This window comes from Erinaceus europaeus, chromosome X (genome assembly GCF_950295315.1).
Source record: "Erinaceus europaeus chromosome X, mEriEur2.1, whole genome shotgun sequence".
Classification (NCBI taxonomy): Eukaryota; Metazoa; Chordata; class Mammalia; order Eulipotyphla; family Erinaceidae; genus Erinaceus; species Erinaceus europaeus.
Genome location: NC_080185.1, coordinates 6,779,605 through 6,798,986, shown reverse-complemented (window position 1 = coordinate 6,798,986; position 19,382 = coordinate 6,779,605). Strand labels below are relative to the sequence as shown.

The 19,382-nt window shown below is 41.8% G+C and overlaps 1 protein-coding gene across 4 annotated transcripts in view; it reads left to right on the top strand.

The window, feature by feature from the left end:
* The window catches only part of AFF2 (ALF transcription elongation factor 2), a 637,776-nt gene that overhangs the window by 609,817 nt on the left and 8,577 nt on the right, over positions 1–19,382 (top strand). For all 4 annotated transcript variants that reach the window (XM_060182897.1, XM_060182895.1, XM_060182896.1 and 1 more), the window contains exons 16-19: positions 556–692; positions 6,690–6,761; positions 7,109–7,202; positions 10,250–10,302. In XM_060182897.1, the coding sequence (XP_060038880.1) occupies positions 556–692; positions 6,690–6,761; positions 7,109–7,202; positions 10,250–10,302 (356 nt within the window). The remainder of the gene's footprint in view (positions 1–555; positions 693–6,689; positions 6,762–7,108; positions 7,203–10,249; positions 10,303–19,382) is intronic.

Sequence of the window (19,382 nt, the reverse complement as noted above, 5' to 3'; positions counted from 1 at the left end):
GTTGGTTGTCCAGAAGGCTTCTACAACACAGAATTTCTTTGACAGCTCTTGTCTCTAGACCAGTGCTATGGCTGGTCTAGTAACTTTATTGCGTAGGTGGTAGTGATTTGAATTCTGGCCCACCAGATACCTTTAAATACATGGTTATGGGCCTTTTGCTCCTCAGTCAGTCTCAGCATAGTTTCAGCAGAATCTTAAGTAACTTGGTTGTCAATGTAAATTTAAATTGTCAATGTAAATGTAAATGCCCCTTCTCACTCCACTCTCATATCAGGGTTTCTGAAACTTGGTACAGTTGACTTCTTGAGCCAGGTCCTTCTCCAGGGTGGATGATTCCTTGTGCATTCTGGGAAGTTTACCAACACCTCTGGTTTCTGTTTACCCAGATTTCCTTTGGCCCTGGTGGGAATTACACAGAATGTCTCCAAGTACTGCTCATTGTTCTGGAGGTGGTGAATGGGGCGGGGTTACAATATTGTCCCTGACTGACAGCCCTATTTTTTTATGAGGGAGTGAAGAGGGGTGTAATGTTGACCAGTCATCTTCCTGTTTCAGTTTGAGAAATTTGGCAAAGCTGTGAATTACGCCGATGCAGCCCTGTCCTTCACCGAATGTGGCAATGCAATGGAGCGTGACCCTCTGGAGGCGAAGTCTCCTTACACCATGTATTCTGAGACAGTGGAGCTCCTCAGGTTAATAGCTTTTCTGCATTCCTCTTTCTAAGCTCATTTCAGTCATAATTAGAAGCTGCTATGTTTTTTTTTAAAAAAAAAATATCATTTCCACATAGTAATGATTTGTTCGAGGTATCTTCTTCTTGGACGTTATCATAATTAGTTCTTGCCATTTTATTAATACCAGGGAAAATTTATAATTGATGGACACTGCTTTTGTAAATTATCCCCTTCAGAGGTTATAATGTGAATGTTATAATTTGAAATATTCATAAAATTAAAATGAAAACATAGTGGGTGGAAGGGAAGTTGAATAATTTTACCATTTGGCTTTGACACTTGCCTTAAGAAGCTCAGTTTTAAAACTCCACAAAAAAGTGGTGCTATTAAAATTTTTGCTATATGCCCTGTTTGCTAAGGATTTCTACCTTGGTTATTGAAAAGGAAGGAGGCACTGTTCCAGCACAAAGTCAGTGTTTAAAATTTGAAGGCTACAGGGATGGAATAGACTTTCTGGGCATCTGAAATTAAAGGGTAACAGACAAGAGAAATAACAAGGGGTGGGGTGGAGATGGAAGGAGGAGAATAGGAAAGGGCATATCAACTGCAGAGATGCGTGGTTTCATTTGCATTTTAAATAAATTTTTCTGGCCTGTTGGTTTTGGTGGAGTAGGATTTGTGGATAGCCAAGAAATACATTCCTGAAAGAATTGGAAAGAGAAGAAATAATATCCTTCCCTGCATTTTCCAGTAACCTGCAGAAATTTGTGCAATAATTTAATCCACTCCTGAATAGCGGATAAGCAGCATCATTTTCTGGATAGGCTCAATAATTGCTTTTGACTGAATGAGCACTTCTTCACCTGATAGGACAGACCCTGGTTTCCTGGTCACCTCTGACTCAATTGATGATAGTGTCAGGTTTGGTTCTCAGTGTGGTGCTGTCATCTGTGTGAACTGTTGCAAATTTGAGGACACTTGTATCTAAAGCTTCAGAAGTAGACAAATTGAGAATGCATGAGAGGAGATTTGTTTCTCGGAGTCTATTAGAGATGGCTTATGATTGTCTGGAAAACCATACAAATTCAAACGAGAGAGGAAACATTACTGATCAAAAGGAGAAAAACAACTCTTACTCTCTACACACCTCAAAATGTAAATGAAAGCAAGCCACTTTTGAAACTCAGAAAGGTACAAAGTGGTGCTAGCACACCCCAAAACAGTGGTAAATCAGGCTTCTCTTGTGCCAGTGATGGGAGTGGAAATTGGCTATGGTAAAGGGAAGTTTTACATTGTATTTAAAATAAAATCAACCATTCATATCTTTTGAGCCAGTAATTCAACTTCAGGAAATTTGAATTTCCTCTACCAAAAGAAATCATTATGAGAGTAGAGTGAGTTATCTGTATGGTGTTCCATTTGGCATGTGTGATAGCACACAATTAGAAGCAGACCAAATAATCAATAATAGAAGAGTAATTAATTACACTGTAGCACACTCAACAGAATACTTTGCAGTCATTGAAACCCGACAGTGACAGAGCATATGTAGCTGCATGAAAATGCCGCTGAGATGCTAAAATCAAAGCAAGCTGAAGAACTAGAGACACACTAAGTCTATTTTTGATCATGAAAAACATACTCTGCATGTGAACCAAACTGGAAGGGAAATGAGATCATATTTGTAGAAGAGAGGGAAAGTTATGAGTCTTTTCTCTACTATCTCTAATCATTATTAGCTTTCTTTAGAGAAACACATTCTCTTAAAAATACAAACCTGCATCTATTTGAATATATCACCAGGTAGGGGACCTGCCTTGCCATATGCAGTCCAGGTTTGAGCCCCAGCACCATAAGGGAGGTGCTATAGCACTTTGGGAATTGCTCAGGTCCTGATATCTCTCCTGTCTCTGCCTTTCATTTATCTTTCTTTAAAAGAAGGAGGGACTGAAGATATGGAGTTGTGCATATGGCATGTGTTAGGCCCTAACTTCAATGTAGTTCAAAAGAAAAAAAAATTCCCTTTTTGATAAAGATGCAAGGTGATTTATTGAGTAATAGTTGGTTTTCACTGAGAAACCCTTCTCACCCTTCTTTATTTATAGAAGCTCAATCAATATCCCCTATGCATTTTACTATATGCTGGTTTAGTCCACACAGGAGTTTATTTCTGTAGAACATGGTAGAAGTGAGTGGAGAATTTTACAATATTCCCTCTAAAGTTAAAATGTTTACACTTAATTTAGAATTAGGTGCAGATGCACATATAGTTGCAAGAAATGATGTAGACTATTTCTTTGAATCCTTCATAAACCCCTTCCTACTCCCCCCAAACAGATAATTTTTGTAAATTTTTATTTATAAAATGGAAATATTGACAAGGCCATAAGGTGAGAGGGGTACAATTCCACACAGTTCCCACCACCAGAACTCTGCATCCCATCCCCTCCCTTGATAGTTTTCCTATTCTTTATCCCTCTGGGAGCATAGACCCAGGGTCATTATATGGTGCAGAAGGTGGAAGGCCTGGCTTCTGTAATTGCTTCCCCACTGAACATGGGCATTGGCAGGTTGATCCATACTCCTAGGCTGCCTCTCTCTTTCCCTAGTGTGGCAGGGATCTGGGAAGGTGGGGTTCCAGGACATTTTGGTGGGATCGTCTGCCCAGGAAAGACAGGTTAGCATCATGGTAGCATCTGGAACCTGGTGGCTGAAAAAGAGTTAAGATATAAAGCTGAACAAATTGTTAGCTATTCATGAACCTAAAGGCCAGAATATTGCTGATGAAGATTTGGGGTCTCTGTTTTGGAAAAAGCTAGTAGGTCTATTTTCGGTCTATCCCAAGGGGCCCATGACTTTACTAGTTTTTGTCAGAGCCTGACATCTAATATGCAGGTGGACCCAAATTTTTGTCTGGGGAGATGGTTTTATAGTTGTAAAAAGGATTAGGAAGCTGGATCAGGGAAGACAGTAGCTCCAAAATATGGGGAAAGTATATAAATATTGTTAACTGTAAACCCCATCAATTTGATCTGAGGCCCATAGTCAGCACAAAAGCCTATGTAACCTCTGCATCCCTGTAGGTCTGAGCTCACATTCTATGGTCATAGCTAAGAACATTCTAGGCTGCACTAATTTCAGGACCCATCTTCCTCAGGTGATAGGTAGAGTATGTTATCCAACCTCCCTTTGGAAAATGGAAAAGTCCCTAGCATTGTTGATCCACACTGAGGGCAAGGTCTTATAGGGGCCCACAAAGGGGTCCATTATTATGTTGTTCCTGATAGAGATAACCTGTCACACTGGCAAGAGGGATCTGTTAGAGGTCTAGGTCCATCATGTCTGTCTGTGTGGGAATCCCAGCACTCCCTGACTAGGGCCCTAGGTGATAACATTCTACAAAAGTATAGCTCAGTATCATGGCCAAGTCACTGAAACAATTACTAGTTTTGATTCTAATTTGACCAGTTTGATTTTTAATTTCACACACTCTTCTTTGTGTGTCTTCTCCTCCATTCTCTTATCTGCTCTGTCAATTTCTCTCTGTATATTTATTTATATTCATTCATGTATATTCTTACTCTTCCATCAAGTACATACACTTCTGAGAGAGAGTTTTATTGGAGAATAAAAGGAGCTACAGCAACAAGGCTGCATGATCCATTTAAGCAATTGAAGCTCTATCAAGTCACTTCCAAAGCGATTGCAATTAGAGGGGAACTATAATATGAGCATAGTTTTTGTGCAATATTATGTTGAAGAGATTTTTATTGTTCTGTCTCCAGACAGCATGCTGGTTACAGAAAGAATTACCCATTTCTTGATGCAAATAATTATAGTTGCTCTGAGCATTGGGAATCTACAATATAAATGTATTTATGAAAACAAGTAGGGCATCACAATAACTTGATATTTCTGTGATCCACCTGTCAGAGACTGTTAGATTTATTACTCCTACCTTCTGCACCCCATAAAGTACTTTGGTCCATACTCCCAAAGGGATAGAAATGTTAGGAAAAGAAGATCAGAGGGCTCTGAACTCCAACTTCATCAAGACCCGGAGAGATGAGAAGGAGAGGAAGAAGGAGGAAGGGGAGGAGGAGAGGAGGAGGGGGAGGAGGAGGAGGAAGACAAGAAGAAAAGGACATATAGAAGTAGTAGTAAGTGTAGGTGTGACTTAGAAAGGAAGAGAAGGAAGGACCATAGGAAAAAATAAATAAATATATAAATATAGACAGATAGTCATAGAAATAGTATTCAACCCACATCTGTGACTTGAGAAAACTACTGGTTTCCAGTGGGGGGAATGAGAGTACAGAACTCTGGTGGTGGGAATGATGTGGAATTATACCCCTGTTATCCCATAATTTTGTAAATCAATATTAAATTACTAATAAGAAATAAAATGAAATAAAACCCATTTTGCTTAATATTGAACAATATGAGGAATTCATATTGGTTGGAATCTGTTCACTCTATAGAACTGGAGCAATAGCCACAACAACAGGTTAGAAGAGTGCAGAGGAGATGCAGAATCTTGGGCAGCAAGGTCTGTGGATTTTGAAGTTCTCAGGAAACTACTGAAAATTAAGAGTTCAGTCATCCAAAAACGTGTGTGTATACTATGTTCAGAGCAGCACAATTTCTAATAGCCAAAACCTGGAAGCATCCCACGTGTCTGTCAACAGATAAGTGGCCGAGTAAGCCGTAGTATATATACATACATAATAGAATTCTACTCAGCTATTAAAAATGGTGAATTCATCTTCTTCGCCTCATCTTGGATGGAGCTCGAGGGAATCATGTGAAGTGAGATAAGCCAGAAAGAGAAGAATAATATGGGATGATACCACTCATAAACAGAAGTTGAAAAATAAGAAAGGAAAACACAAAGCAGAACTTGGACCGGAGTTGGGGAGGGTTCAGGTCCTAGAACATGATGGCAGAGGAGGACCTAGAGAGGGTTGTGTTGTTATGTGGAAAACTGAGAAATATTATACATGTACAAACTACTGTATTTTACTGTTAGTTTCCCCAATAAAGAAAAATAATAAAACCATTAGTTTTATTATTAGAATAAAACCATTAGTTTCCCCAATAAAGGAAAACATTTTCAAAAATGAAGAGTTCAGGGTGCAAACTCAGAGTCCCTGCAGGCTCCCTTGCACCTGCGTACAGATGAGAGCTCGTCCAGGCTGCCTGCACACTTCAACTGCCTTCTGCAACACTGAACTCAGTTACTTATTCCACCATGAGTACCTGTGAAATTGCATTACAGCTCACACAATGATTTTATGCATTGAATTGATTTTCAAGAGTCTAAATGCTCAGACAGGGATGTGCTCAGCTAGGGGAAAAAAAAAAAGAAGGGGGAAAGAATTACTCAACCTTCGATCACCCCAGTATGGAATAGTAACAATTAAAGAGAATGGAAAGGCAAAATAGACAAGCACCATAAATTAAGGGCATTTAGACTTCCACACGCTGTGAAATCGACCTTCTTTTTCCAAAAAAAACAAACAAAAAAAAACCACTGTCTACAGGAATCTGTCCAAACCTGGGCCATTAGAAAGGACATTTTTAAGTGCATGATTGAGATCTCCCAGTGCTCGTGTCAGACATCGTTGTTTATTATCCACCTCATCTGTCAAAAACTCCACTGAGACTGACATTAGTGTATGCCTCTCATTGAAAACCAATAATGTTGCTTAGCTAAAGTCTTCCTAGAAACAACATTCGCCAGCATAGGTGTGCATGTCAAACCAGCAATGATTCTACAGTATACTGTCTGTGCTAGGAAGTGGGCGCAGGATTTAACAAACCTCCAGAACTTCTTCATGTCACAACAGTGCCACCTTGATACTCATATCATCTTCACTTTGCACATGTTTTCAGGAAGGCATTCTACCCAGAAAAAGTGTAGGGCTGGTACATTCAGACACTGAGTACAACTGACCTTGGGGATTTCGGAGGGGTCATACACCTTCCACTTGAATGTGTTCTTTCTCTTCAAAGGTATGCGATGAGGCTGAAGAACTTTGCAAGCCCCTTGGCTTCAGATGGGGACAAAAAACTGGCAGTGTTATGGTAAGTCTCATGGAGTTCATGAGGAAACAGCTGAAATGTCACAGGGGGATTTGAAAACTCCAGATCAGCATAAGCTTCTTAGCACAAATCATTATTCTTATTTTCTATTAAACTATTAAAGGATAACTAATGGAGTTCTACAGTGACTGACTAAACATTTACTCTCCTAATTTATATCCTTATCGAGATGGGATTGGAATGCTTTCCCTCTTCTCTTATACAAATGTGTCTTTTTTTATGTTCTTCAATAACCATAGGAGGGTAACTGCAAAATATTAATCAGCACTTTTGGCAGTTGGTAGTTTTTAAGTGCTTGTATTAACATAATCCTTTCCTTATGGCCATAGCTACCGATGTTTGTCACTTCTCTACTTGCGGATGTTTAAACTGAAGAAGGACCATGCTATGAAGTACTCCAGATCACTGATGGAATATTTTAAGGTAATCCCTATTTTGTATACTCGTAGATACCGAGTGAATAAAATCACTAATGTGACATGGCAGGCATGTCATTAAGTATCAAGGTTCTTACTGCTGTCAAAGGCTCCCACTTACATTTTTTTTACCTTTTTTAAAAATTTTTATTGGAGGATTAATGTTTTACACTTGATAGTAAACACAATAGTGTTTACTATCGTAAACACAATAACGCCTCCCAGTTTTCCACATAACAATACAACCCCCACTGGGTCCTCCTCCACCATCATGCTCCAGGAACTGAACCCCACCCCCACCCCAGAGTCTTTTACTTTGGTGCAATACACCAGCTCCAGTCCAAGTTCTGCTTAGTGTTTTCTCTTCTGATCTTGTTTTCAACGTCTGCCTGTGATTGAGATCATCCCATATTCATCCTTCTGTTTCTGACTTATTTTACTTAACATGATTTCTTCAAGCTCCATCCAAGATGGCTCTGACTTGCTTATCCAGGCCTAGCAGGGGCCTCCCACTTCTCCTTAAGGGCTCAGCAGGGAGCTTAGATTTGATTGCATTCCAGGGAGAGAAGACTCACTCCTGACATTCCCCCCAATTACTTTAAGACCCTCGACAACTTCCCTTAAGCTCTGAGTGCTGGTGCCTTCTGCCCTACCCTGCATGGTGGAGACACAGGAGACACAGCTTGTGGCTGTGTCTATGGCTATGGTGAAGAACCACCCCAAGAATTTCTCAGCAGTGAGGGAAGTCACTGCAGCCATCCTGGGCTCTGGATGGGGGGGGGGGTGAGGACAAGCCTGGATAAGAAGACCAGGCAGCAACTCACCCAGTTGAGTGCACAAAGACCTGGGTTTGAGCTGTTACTTTTTACCTGCAGAAGGGAAGCTTCATGAGTGGTGAAGCAGTGCTGCAGGTATCAGTCTCTCATTCTCTCTCTCTCTCCATATATATATATATATCTTTCTCTCCTCTCTCCCTCCACTTTCAGTTCCCCGCTTTCCTATAAAATAATTTAAAAAAAAAAAAAGGAAAAAATGACTGCCTAGAGCAGTGGATTTGTAGTGCTGGCACCGAACCCCAGCAATAACCCTGGAGACAAAAAAAAAAAAAAAAGTACAGGCCACAGCCTGCTGTGAACCATGACCCCCTATACCAGGGACTACTGGTTAGAGGGCCCATGGAGCTGCTGCTACTCAGTACTATGACTGAGATTTGAGGAGGCTCAGTACTCCTTCTGTGGGACAGGTCTCAAAAGATAAGGAGAATTTGCTCTTATTTACTTGATTGCTTCTTCATTGCCAGACACATGAGATTGCTTGTCAAAGTCACAGCAAAGCTATTGTTTTAAAAGAGACAGTTCATGGCCTTACATATGCAGCATGCAAATCCAGGAAGTGGATTGCACCAAGTACACAGTGATATGGTGACCTTGCCCTATAGCTGGTGCTCATGTGTTTAAACAACTGCCCATCTCTTCATAACAGCTTAGCTTCTAGAAGGGTAGTTGGTATGCTGGAGTTGGTATCTGAATTGCTCAGAGGTCTGGTGAAACTCAAAATTCTGATTCCCAAGCCTAGGATAACTAGTTCTATAAGGTTGAGAGGGCCAGGTGGTGGCACACCCGGTTGAATGCACATGTTACAATGCATAAGGATCCAGGTTCAAGCCCCTATCCCCACCTGCAGGGGGAAAGCTTTGCAAGTGGTGAAGCAATGCTTCAGATGACTTTCTTTCTCTCTCTCTCCTCTCTTCTTCTTCATCTTCTTCCTCCTCCTCCTCCTCCTCCTCCTCCTCCTTCTCTTTCTCCTTCTTCTATTGCCCTCTACCCTCTTGATTTCTGGCTGTCTCTATCCAATGAATGAAGTCAATAAAAAAGTTTAAATTTATAAGTTTGAGTGAGGCCTGAGAACTGGCATCTCTAACCAGTCCCAGAATGCTGCTACTGCTACTGCTACTGACCTTGTGATCACACTTTCAGAGCTACTGTTCCAGAATATGTCTTCTTGGGCCTGACTTGTGTAGATTTCAGGGCATTTCAAGTTAAAAACTTGATATTCAAAAAACTCACTGCTCTGCCAGCCTACTGAGCTTTCTGGAGGTAAAAACCAAAGTCTATAGAAAGCCACTTAAGTCTGAGGGTCAACACTTCAGAAAGGTATCATCTGCCACTTGGGTTTATAAAAAGGTGGACTTCTCTTACCTCTGTCCCCCAGTATTCCTTTTGCAAAGAAGGATGGGCCAGAACTGAGATGCAGAGAGGAATAGTGCCAAGGTCCTGATTCTTGAGAGGCAGGTCTGAGTTGACACAGTAGCACTGGTATCTTGGCTCTGTCTACTCTAGTCCCAACCTCCAGAGCTTCATCATAACCCAGATCACTGTCCCACTCTGATGCTGGTTGCCAGGCTTTCTTTCACTCCTCACATGTGTAGTCCGGAAAAACACAGGGAACCAATTCACTAAACCATCCTGAGTCCATCACAGGGGGGAGGAAGGGGACTGTTTAGCATCACTTTGACATTAACCCCTGGACCAGTCATATTGTTTCAAAAGGTAAAACTATCATCCATGAGCAAAGATAGCACATTAAAGTGACTCAATATATATAACAAGTATACTAGGTTCATTCTCAACATATCAAAAATGACAACTCACCCTGCAGCCCAGGGAAAAAATTTTGCAACTGGAGCTAAGGTAGAAAGCTTGCTTATACATTGAAGAGCTTGTTTTGCAGAATAAATTTCAGATGAGGATAATTAAAGCACTTCTTGGAGAACCGAGTTTTGATTTCACTGGGCCTTTTAGTATATCAGATCTTTCATCAAGTGACTTTCATGGTCCTGATTGGAGCCCACTAATTATCCTAACCAGCTATTTTCATCGAGTGTGTGTTGTGGTGTGCTGACGTGCACATACATCCCAGCTCTGCTAACGAAACAGGAGGCATTCCAAAGTGCTGCAATCAATATTAATGTACTCCAAATCACACTTCCATCTGCTTCTGAATTAATAAAACACAAAATAGATGTCCTTATTTCCCTCTCTCCTTCTCTTTTAGCAAAATGCTTCAAAAGTTTCTCAGATACCATCTCCATGGACAGGCAACGGAAAGTAAGTATCTTAAGAAAATTGCCGTTTTCATGAAAGTGAGGGGTGCTTGCATAGACCTGGAGTATCTGGCATTGACAAGTCAGGAGCCAAAAGGTCAGTTCTGAGGCCATCACTGTCTTTTGTGCACACAGAATTCTCAGAATTCTAGTAAGGTCTCAGCTTGTGGCAAGACAGAAAAGTTGAACATGATATGATTCTAAATTCCCTTTAACTATTTGATCTTTAAACCAAATGATGATCATAAAGATATCTGTTAATGTGATAGCAAGCACTGTGCCATTTCAAGGAGGTAGGGTAATGTTAACTCAGCTGCAGTGATTTTTCAGTGATTCACTCAGTAATGAAAGACCAATGAAATATTCATTGATATATGGAAAGTGCTTTTTAATAAAACCAAAGGCATAACAGTGCAGAAAATGTGAAGGCACTTACTCAGCCAATTATCTCAGCTTTCATGATCATTTTCTATTAATACTAAAATACCCTGATCTAAAATAGAAAAGCATCTACTATAATGCAGACCGCAGGTTCAGTACTCCCCCATCTTTATATTTGGGGCACCTCAGACCTAGCAGTAGGGTGCGAGTTAGAAACCCAATTCTCCTGGCCCTGAGGTCCTGGGGCAAACTGAGTGAATCCCTCTTTTCTGAGATGCTTTCTCCATCTCTAAAATAGAAGTGCTGAACCCCAATGACAGCAGAAGGCCCCCTGCAGAGAAACTTTGCAGAGGGTGTTGTATAACCCCAGTTCAGTCTCAGCCAATCACTGACCAGAGACTATTGTTGTTGGCTTCAACATGCATTTGTGCTTAGATTCTGACAACTCCCCAAACCTGTTTCTGTCAGTCACTGGAAGGGAAGCATGAGAGCTCCAGAGGTACATTTACACAGAATTGATTTTCCATTTTCCTTCATTTCAAGATTCTTGTGTCTCTGATCAAAGCATTTTCAAGAATTAAATAGTCTTCTCTAATACCTTATAAATATTTACCAAGCACATACTCAAATTATATGACCCTTACTTTAAGAGTACATCAACATCTAGAGTGAGGAACTCACCTGCCAGGCTAGCATCACAGGCAGGAGAGAGAGATGATCCAGGAACCAAGCTAGTGGAGGTAGCAATACAAATCTTTATTCATGCAGGAGCCCCAGAGTCGGGCGTGGTTAAGCCACGTGGAACCAAAAACCACAGTGGTCGTGGTCTGCCTCCCCCTGCACGCCTGCCCTCCTCTAGGTCAGGATGCAGAAGAGAGGAAGAGAGAGAAACCAGAAACAGAAGTGGCTTTAGAGGATGAAACCAGAAGTGGCAAGTTGGAAACGGAAATGGCTAGGAAAGGGGATGGAGAAAGGAAAAAGGCATGCTGGGAAGGTGGAAGCTTCCCTAGCAACTGTTGCGATGGTTTTAACTGGTGGGATTAATGTTACCCAGCAGGCAGGGCGGGTCTCAAGATAGAAAGAAGATAGATCAATGGGTGGGGATCTTTCAGGCAAAACAATGATTATGTATATAGGCCATAGTATCAGCAATGCAGGATGGAGGGGGGGGCTGGCTTAATACCTGACATCTCCCCCTTACTTTTTATCTAATGGCCATAGTATCAGGAATGTGGGGTGCTTTGTGAGGCAGGGAGTCTGATAGGATGAGGCACACCTTTGGGGTTACTATTGTCCCTCTTTGCTCAACCTCTCGGTAGGGAGAGAGACTAACAGGATAGACGCACCCCTCAGGTTCAAGCCCTGCCAAGCTCAACCACATCCTCACGATTTCCCGACATCTCCCTCTTTCTATATGGCCATATATAAATGGGTCAATGTCTGTAAAAGACTCCATTTCTGTCAGGGGAATAACAGTGAAGGGGTGAACAGAAACCTTTTGGGCAGAAACCTGAATGATATCGTGCAGGCATTTTCAAAAGGACTGGAATAAGACGGAGGGTCAAGTAGGAGAGCAGCAAGAGCTAGTGTGATGTCAAAGGGCAGGTCTGGTGGGCTGAGGGGGTTATCTGACGGGCAGAAAGGGTGGGGCCAAACGGCAAAGGGGCGTTTCCTGCCTCTGAGGGGCAGGGCCTGATGGTCAGAGGACATTTCCTGCCTCCAAGGGACAGGACCTGATGGTGAGGGGTGTTTCATGCCTCCAAGGAGCAGGACCTGCAGGCAAGGGGGCATTTCCTGCCTCTGAGGGGCAGGGCTTGCAGGCAAAGGGGTGTTTGGCCTGCCAGGCAAAGGGACTTGTGGCCTGCCAGGCGAAGGGGCTATTCAGCACTGTAGAGTCCCAAGACAGCTGGCTGCAAAGTCCTTGAACTGCTGCAGTCAGTCCTTGAGAAGCCCAGCATTGTAAAGGGAGTGTCCAAGAGGTGTACCAGCAAGTCCAATAGAAGCATTAGTCCAATGTCAACGACCAGGGAAGAAATGCCACATGTCTATCTCAATGGGAGAGGACAGCCACTGGAATTTTGCTTTACTGTAGAGAGTGAGCTGAAACTGCCAAAACGTGACAGGTGAAGCAGAAGCAGGAAGGGCAGACAATGATGGGCGAGAAAAAGGCAGTAAGAAATTTCTGTCATTTGGAGTCTGTGAATCAGGTTCTTCAGATCATGCCAGGTCACATCATTGACTTGGGGGAGTGCTGTAGTTGTGCCATCTTGTAGGCGATGTCAGGGGACAGGTCCAAATGGATTTCCAGGGATTCCTGTGAAAGAAACACATACAAATCTGCTTCCCATGGTTAGCAGGGTGTCTGGTTCGAATTTTTATAGATAGTAAAAGAGGTTTAATGTAGTTAGTGCCTTAGCCAACATAATATTGGGGGGATGTATCCCCCTTTTTTCTTTACTTAATTGGGTCTAAGTGGTGGGCCTTCTCAACAACAGTTTGTCTTTGGGGGTTGGTTGTAAGGGATGTATGTAGTATGGGTGATGTTATAAAGGAAGAAAGTCTTTAAATTGTTGGCTGACAAAGGCAGGCCAATAGTGGCAAAACGAGATACACCAGTTAAGTGTAGAAAAATATGTGAATGTTGTTGTTAATTTACATAAGTTATATATGGCGGGACTTCTATATAGTTTAATACCTTGCCATATGAGCAGATGCTTCTTCATGTGAATGCTTGACATAGCTGTAAACATTTATTTGTGAAGAAAAAAACTTGTAACAAATTGGAAGTTTACTATAATTGATAACTCGATGATTATAATTGGTTTAAGTGCCTTTATAATTTTTTAAGGCCTTTCTAGTGTGATTTTAAGGTTGTTTAAACAATTTAAGCACAATAAAATGTGGAAAAGTAAAGAGAAGAACCATTGTTAGAAGCCTCAGGAATGAGAATAATTAGCATAACCATTGTGTGATCTATCATTCACCCGGGCTGGTTCTACCTCTTTAATTGAGAAGGTATATGAGAGCTTTACATATCAATAACATCTTTTCTACCTTTTGTTACACCCATTTAAGATGGAGACACACCCCAGGAGTGCAGTACCTATTTTGAAAGACTCTGTTTGAATTTTAAATAAAATAAAATTAAAGGTTAACCTATTTAGTCTCATGTAGGAGTCCCTGTGCAGCAGGATCTTCAGACCAAATTTAGTTAAAATATATTGATTTTTAACTGATTTTTACCTTAGACTTTAAACAAACCCAGGTTACTTAGAGAGTTAACACATGTTAGTGACAATGTTTCTTAGAACATTTATGAGATTAGTCCACAGGGCACTCTTGGGGGCCCTCAAAAAGTGTCCTGTATAGATAATTTGTATTTTAATTTTGGAGATGATGAATTTTCATATTAAATATTTAGACTTTTACCTTAAATACTCAGTTACTTTAGCAAATTAATTTTACCATTATGATAATCGTGTTGAAAACTCCTTCATTTAACTCTACCTGGTAAGAATGTAGCTTTAAAGTTACACTTTTAACCTTAAAGTTAATGTTTATCAAACTTCAAACACACACATAAACTTGTAGTCTTTAACACACAAAGAGGAGAAAAACTTTTGTTATGAAGACATATCATGTCAAACACAAATTTAGATCTGTACTGTCTTGGTTGAATGATTTTTACTCACACAGTTTAAGAGTAAATGTTTCACATATACACCAAGACTTAAAAAAAATCAAAAAAGGAAAAAAAAATTTAGGATTGTTTCTGGATGTCTTCAGAAATTATGGCTGCATCCAGCATTTTTCTGTAAAGTCAATTAAGTTTCAGAGTACTCTTTCCAAAATGGGTAGTACAAAAAATTCAGTCATTCAAATCACTCCCTTACAAAACACAACTGGAAGCAGAGGGGGTAGACAGCAAGCTTAAGATATTCAGAGAGAATGAGAAGGGTGGAGAGAAGCGGTAGGGAGGTTTTGTTTTTGGGCTCTGTGAACTAGATTTTTCAGATCCTGCTATGTTGCATTATGAGTCCCAGAGGACGTCCTACTCCAAAAAGGGCCTCAAAATCCCAGTTAGGCTGGTTCTGACTGTTCCTGCAGGATTGCTGCAGGCACCCATTCCCCAAAATTGCTTCCCATTGAAGGAAGAATGGACTCAGGAGGGTGGAACCAATCACCTGTCTCCAGTCTTGGGGAGTGCCAAGGTTCTGGAGAAGGCTCTGCAAGTTAGAGTCACCCTTCTATGTGTGAGATATGGGAGGGGGCCCCGTGCATCTCCCAAGCACTATAATCATGGTCAAGAGGAACCAAGGTGTGGCCCAGAGCAAAATGTCCCAGAGACAGAGAAACTGTCTAGAGAAATGGCAGTAGAGATTTGGGAATCCTCTTGATAAGGAGGAAGTTTACCCATGATAGACGGGTCTCAGGAAAATAAGAAGAGGGATAAAAAGAACCGCAGTGCCTTCGTAAAACACAAGGCTATAGAGAGCCATGTGGCTGTATACTTATCTGGGAAGCCGAGGGGGATAGGCCCCATGTTCATGCGTCAGAATGCCGGGCTAGCGTCGACAGCAGGAGCGAGATGATCCAGGAACCAAACTTGTGGCATTAGCAATACAAATCTTTATTCATGTGGGAGCCTAAGACTGAGTGCAGCAGGTTAAGCCACATGGAGTCAAAACCCACAATGGTCTGTCTCCCCCTGCATGCCTGCCCTCCTCTAGGTCTGGATGCGGAAGAGAGGAAGAAAGAGAAACCAGAAACAGAAGTGGCTTTATAGGATAAAACTGGAAGTGGCAAGTCGGAAACAGAAATGGCTAGGAAAGGGGGTGAAGAAAGGAAAAAGGCATGCTGGAAAGGTGGAAGCTTCCTTAGCTGTTGTTGTGTGCTGCGGAGAAGAGAGAGAGGAGGTCCGGAGCGAAGAGGGAACACAAATCTTTATTTGCGCTGGCACCTCAGAGTTGGGTGCTAGAGAAGCAGGTTGGGCCACGTAGAGGTAGTGAAAATGGCCGCCTCATGCAGTAACCTTTCCTGCATCTGAACACTGAAGTGGAGCCCTGGCAAGAGAGTGTGGGGAAGAAGGGCTTTTATTGGAGCAGCTTTTGCGAGAATGGGAAGGGGGAGGAGTAACCATAGCACTCCAGTACAGGATAATAACTCTCGTGAGAATGGGAGGGTAGAGGAGTAACCAAAGCACTCCAAATATCGCGGGGAAATAGACAATGCCCTGAGGGCACAACATGGTGGAACAGGCACTCTGAGAATGTCCCAACTCTCGCAGGAACTAGCAGTAGCCTGAGGGGACAACATGGCAGATGTGACTGCATCTGCACAATTTCCCAGCACTTAGCAACTTTTGCTATGGTTTTAGCCCATGGGATTAATGTTACCCTGCAGGCAGGGCGGGTCTCAAGATAGAAAGAAGATAGATCAATGGGTGGGGATCTTTCAGGCAAAACAATGATTATGTAAATAGGCCATAGTATCAGCAATGCAGGATGGAGCAGGGGGGGCTGGCTTAATGGCCGACACTCCCCCATTGACTCAATTACTGTCATAAACAGAAGTGGCATGAGAATTGTTGAATTAGGTCTGACTCTTATATTAATTAATAAGAAAGAAGTGGTGCTTTTCCCTGGAAGTTCAGAAAATATTAGTAATCATTAAAAGGCCCCAAGAAAAGTGTTTACTCTAAGCACAGAGGAAAACAAGGGCAAGTTTAGGTAAACAGCCATTACAGAATCATTCTACTTTGTTTAGTTTTTTTTTTTAATTTGAAACAAAAGACCTCAAAATATTCTAAGCTTGTGAAGTTACATTAAAAGCCTGCCAAAATGATTTTTGGAAGCATCTTTCTAAAGGAAGTGCACTCCCTTTGGCAACAATAGATATTTTGAATGAGGCAGCTCAAAAGTGGGGTACAACTCTCTCATTCAGCAAATATTTCCACATTTAGGGCTGGGGATACAGAACTGAATTCCTTGTAATTCCTGCACCTCTACACACAGTCATGTGTCAGGAGGTGACAGGTCTGAACAAAGTTGTGGAGCAGCCCAAGGAAAGAGTGCTCAAGATTCTCTTGGTAGTCACGGAGCTTCATAAATGGTGAAGCAGAGTTGCTGATCTCTCTCTCTCTCCCTCTCTCTCTCTCTCTCTCTCTCCCTCCGTCCCTCCCTCCATATCTCCCCTTCCCTCTTAGTTTCTGTCTCTATCCAAATAAAATAAATACATAATATTTTGATAGTCACATTATGTAGAGTTTCAAAGAGCTAGGTAATGTTCTTTAATGTCATGTAGAATAAAAAGAAAGAGGGCTAGGTAGGATTTGGAATTATCAAAGAAGGAAGCCGGTCATGCTAATATCTACAAACATACATCCCAAGCAGAGGGACAGAGCCATGTAGGAAGAGCATGTTTCTAGTGGGTCTGACAAACAGTTGGGATGGAGTATGGCTCAGATGCAAGAGTGGATGGTAGTGTGTCATGGATGTATGGAGCAAAGGACAAGATCTGCAAATAGGCCCACAGTGAGAGGACCTCATGAGAAGCCCCAGCTAGAGTTAAAGGCACCACCTGATATAATGCAGGTTTCCCTCTGCTCATTTCAACAGCAGCATATGGAATACAGCATGTTCCTTAAAGCACACTCAGAGAGCCTGATCTGAGATAGCACTGGCCAATAGCAAACCCAGGACCCTGGCTGCTTGCCTCCACAACTGATCATTCAAAAAAACGTAGGGCATGGGAGGGAAGAACACCTTCAAACAGCACTTATTGTTTCCTTATTGGGGGGATTAGTGGTTCACAGTTGATAGTAGAATACAGTAGTTAGTACATATGTAACCTTTCTCAGTTTTCTGCATAACACTCTAACCTCCCACCTCGGTCCTCTTCCACCATCATATTACAGAACCTGAACACTCTCCGAGTCTTTTACTTTGGTGCAATACACCAACTCCAGTCCAGGTTCTACTTTGTGTTTTCCCTTCTGTTCTTATTTTTCAATGTTTATGAATGGTATCACCCCATATTCATCCTTTTCTTTCTAACATATCTCACTTAATATGATTCCTTCAAGCTCCATCCAAGATGGGGTGAAGAAGGTGAATTCACCATTTTTAATAGCTGAGTGGTATTCCACTATGTATATAGGCCACAGCTTACTCAGCCATGCATCTGTTGTTGGACACCTGGAATGTTTCCAGGTTTGGGCTATTACAAATTATGCTGCTATGAATATAGTATACACAGATCTTTTTGGAATGGGTGTGTTTGGCTCCTTGGGATATATCCCCAGGAGAGGAATTGCAGGGTTATGGGGTAGGTCCATTTCTAACCTTCTGAGAGTTTTCCAGACTGCTCTCCACAGGGGTTGGACCAATTTGCATTCCCACCAGCAGTGAAGGAGGGTTCCTTTGTCCCCACAACCTCTCCATTTTTGTCATTTCTGATCCTGAGCAGCACTTCTATCTTATCAGCTAGATGGGCTTCTTCAAGAGAACAAGGTACCCAGAGGTAACTTGGTTTTGGCCTAGACAGGAAAAAGGACATGCTCAGGAGCACAAAGCAATTTAGGACTAGAATTTAGCTCCCTGGGATCCCATCACTTTGTCCTCTCACTTGGTCCCGTGTGGTCTACTTTTGGCATTTGAAAAAGAGGACAGTTTCACAATTTTTCTCAAGATTGCAAATGATAACCTACTCCTTTCTTGCTTTGAATTGGCATAAAATAGTGAATGATCAACATTAAAGAAAAAGAAAAGCATTTTCAACCCACTACTGCAAAGCCAACCAGCAGTGACTACATATATATATTTGGCTTTGGCCATTGTGCTTCAGTACCTAAGTCACTTTAACTGAGATAATCCCCTGCCTTGCCTTGAAACTAAATCTCTCTGTCAAGGAGTATCGAACTTGGGGTAGAGAGATAATGCAGTGGGTAAGGTGTCTGCATTGCCATGCGTGAGACCCGGGTCCGAACCCTGGAAGCACATGGGAGGTGCTGTGGCAAATGCAGAAGCTCTAGTGCTAGGTCTCACCCCCACTCCTTACCTACCTATCTGAAGAAAAGATGGGCCATAGTGGTGAAATCATTCCTTCATGAAGCCCTGGTTATGATGATGATGATGATGATGATGATTATGATGATCAAAAAACCGTCTCAGAAAGAGAAAATACTTTGATTAATGGTTTAATCTTGATTTACTAAATTGTAAGGTAACAGGGCATAATTCTATATAGTTTCCATCAGAGTTCTGTGTCCCATCCCCTCCACTAGAAACCACAGTAGTTCTCCCAAGGTCACCGATATGGACTGATTCCATAATAATCTGTCTATATCTATGTATATACATATACATACCCATATACATATATATATTTTCCCATTTTTCCCAAGGGGTCTGCCTTCACTTTCTTTCTAAGTCAACCCTACACCTATTACTATGTCCGTGTGTCTTTCCTTTTTCCTCTTCTCTTTCAGATAAGAGAAATAGTGCCTGGTTTCCTCTGGTGTTTTCCAGATTTCTTTCTCTTTCAGTGATGGTCTAAAAATAGATTCCTGGTGACAAACACTTTGGGTCCTGGTGAAATGGGAGTGCAGAGCCCTCTGGTTTACTTTCCTTATCACTTAGCCCTCTGGGATTATAAACCAAACTTCTTTTGGGGGTGCAGAAGGTGGGAGGTCTGGCGTCTGTA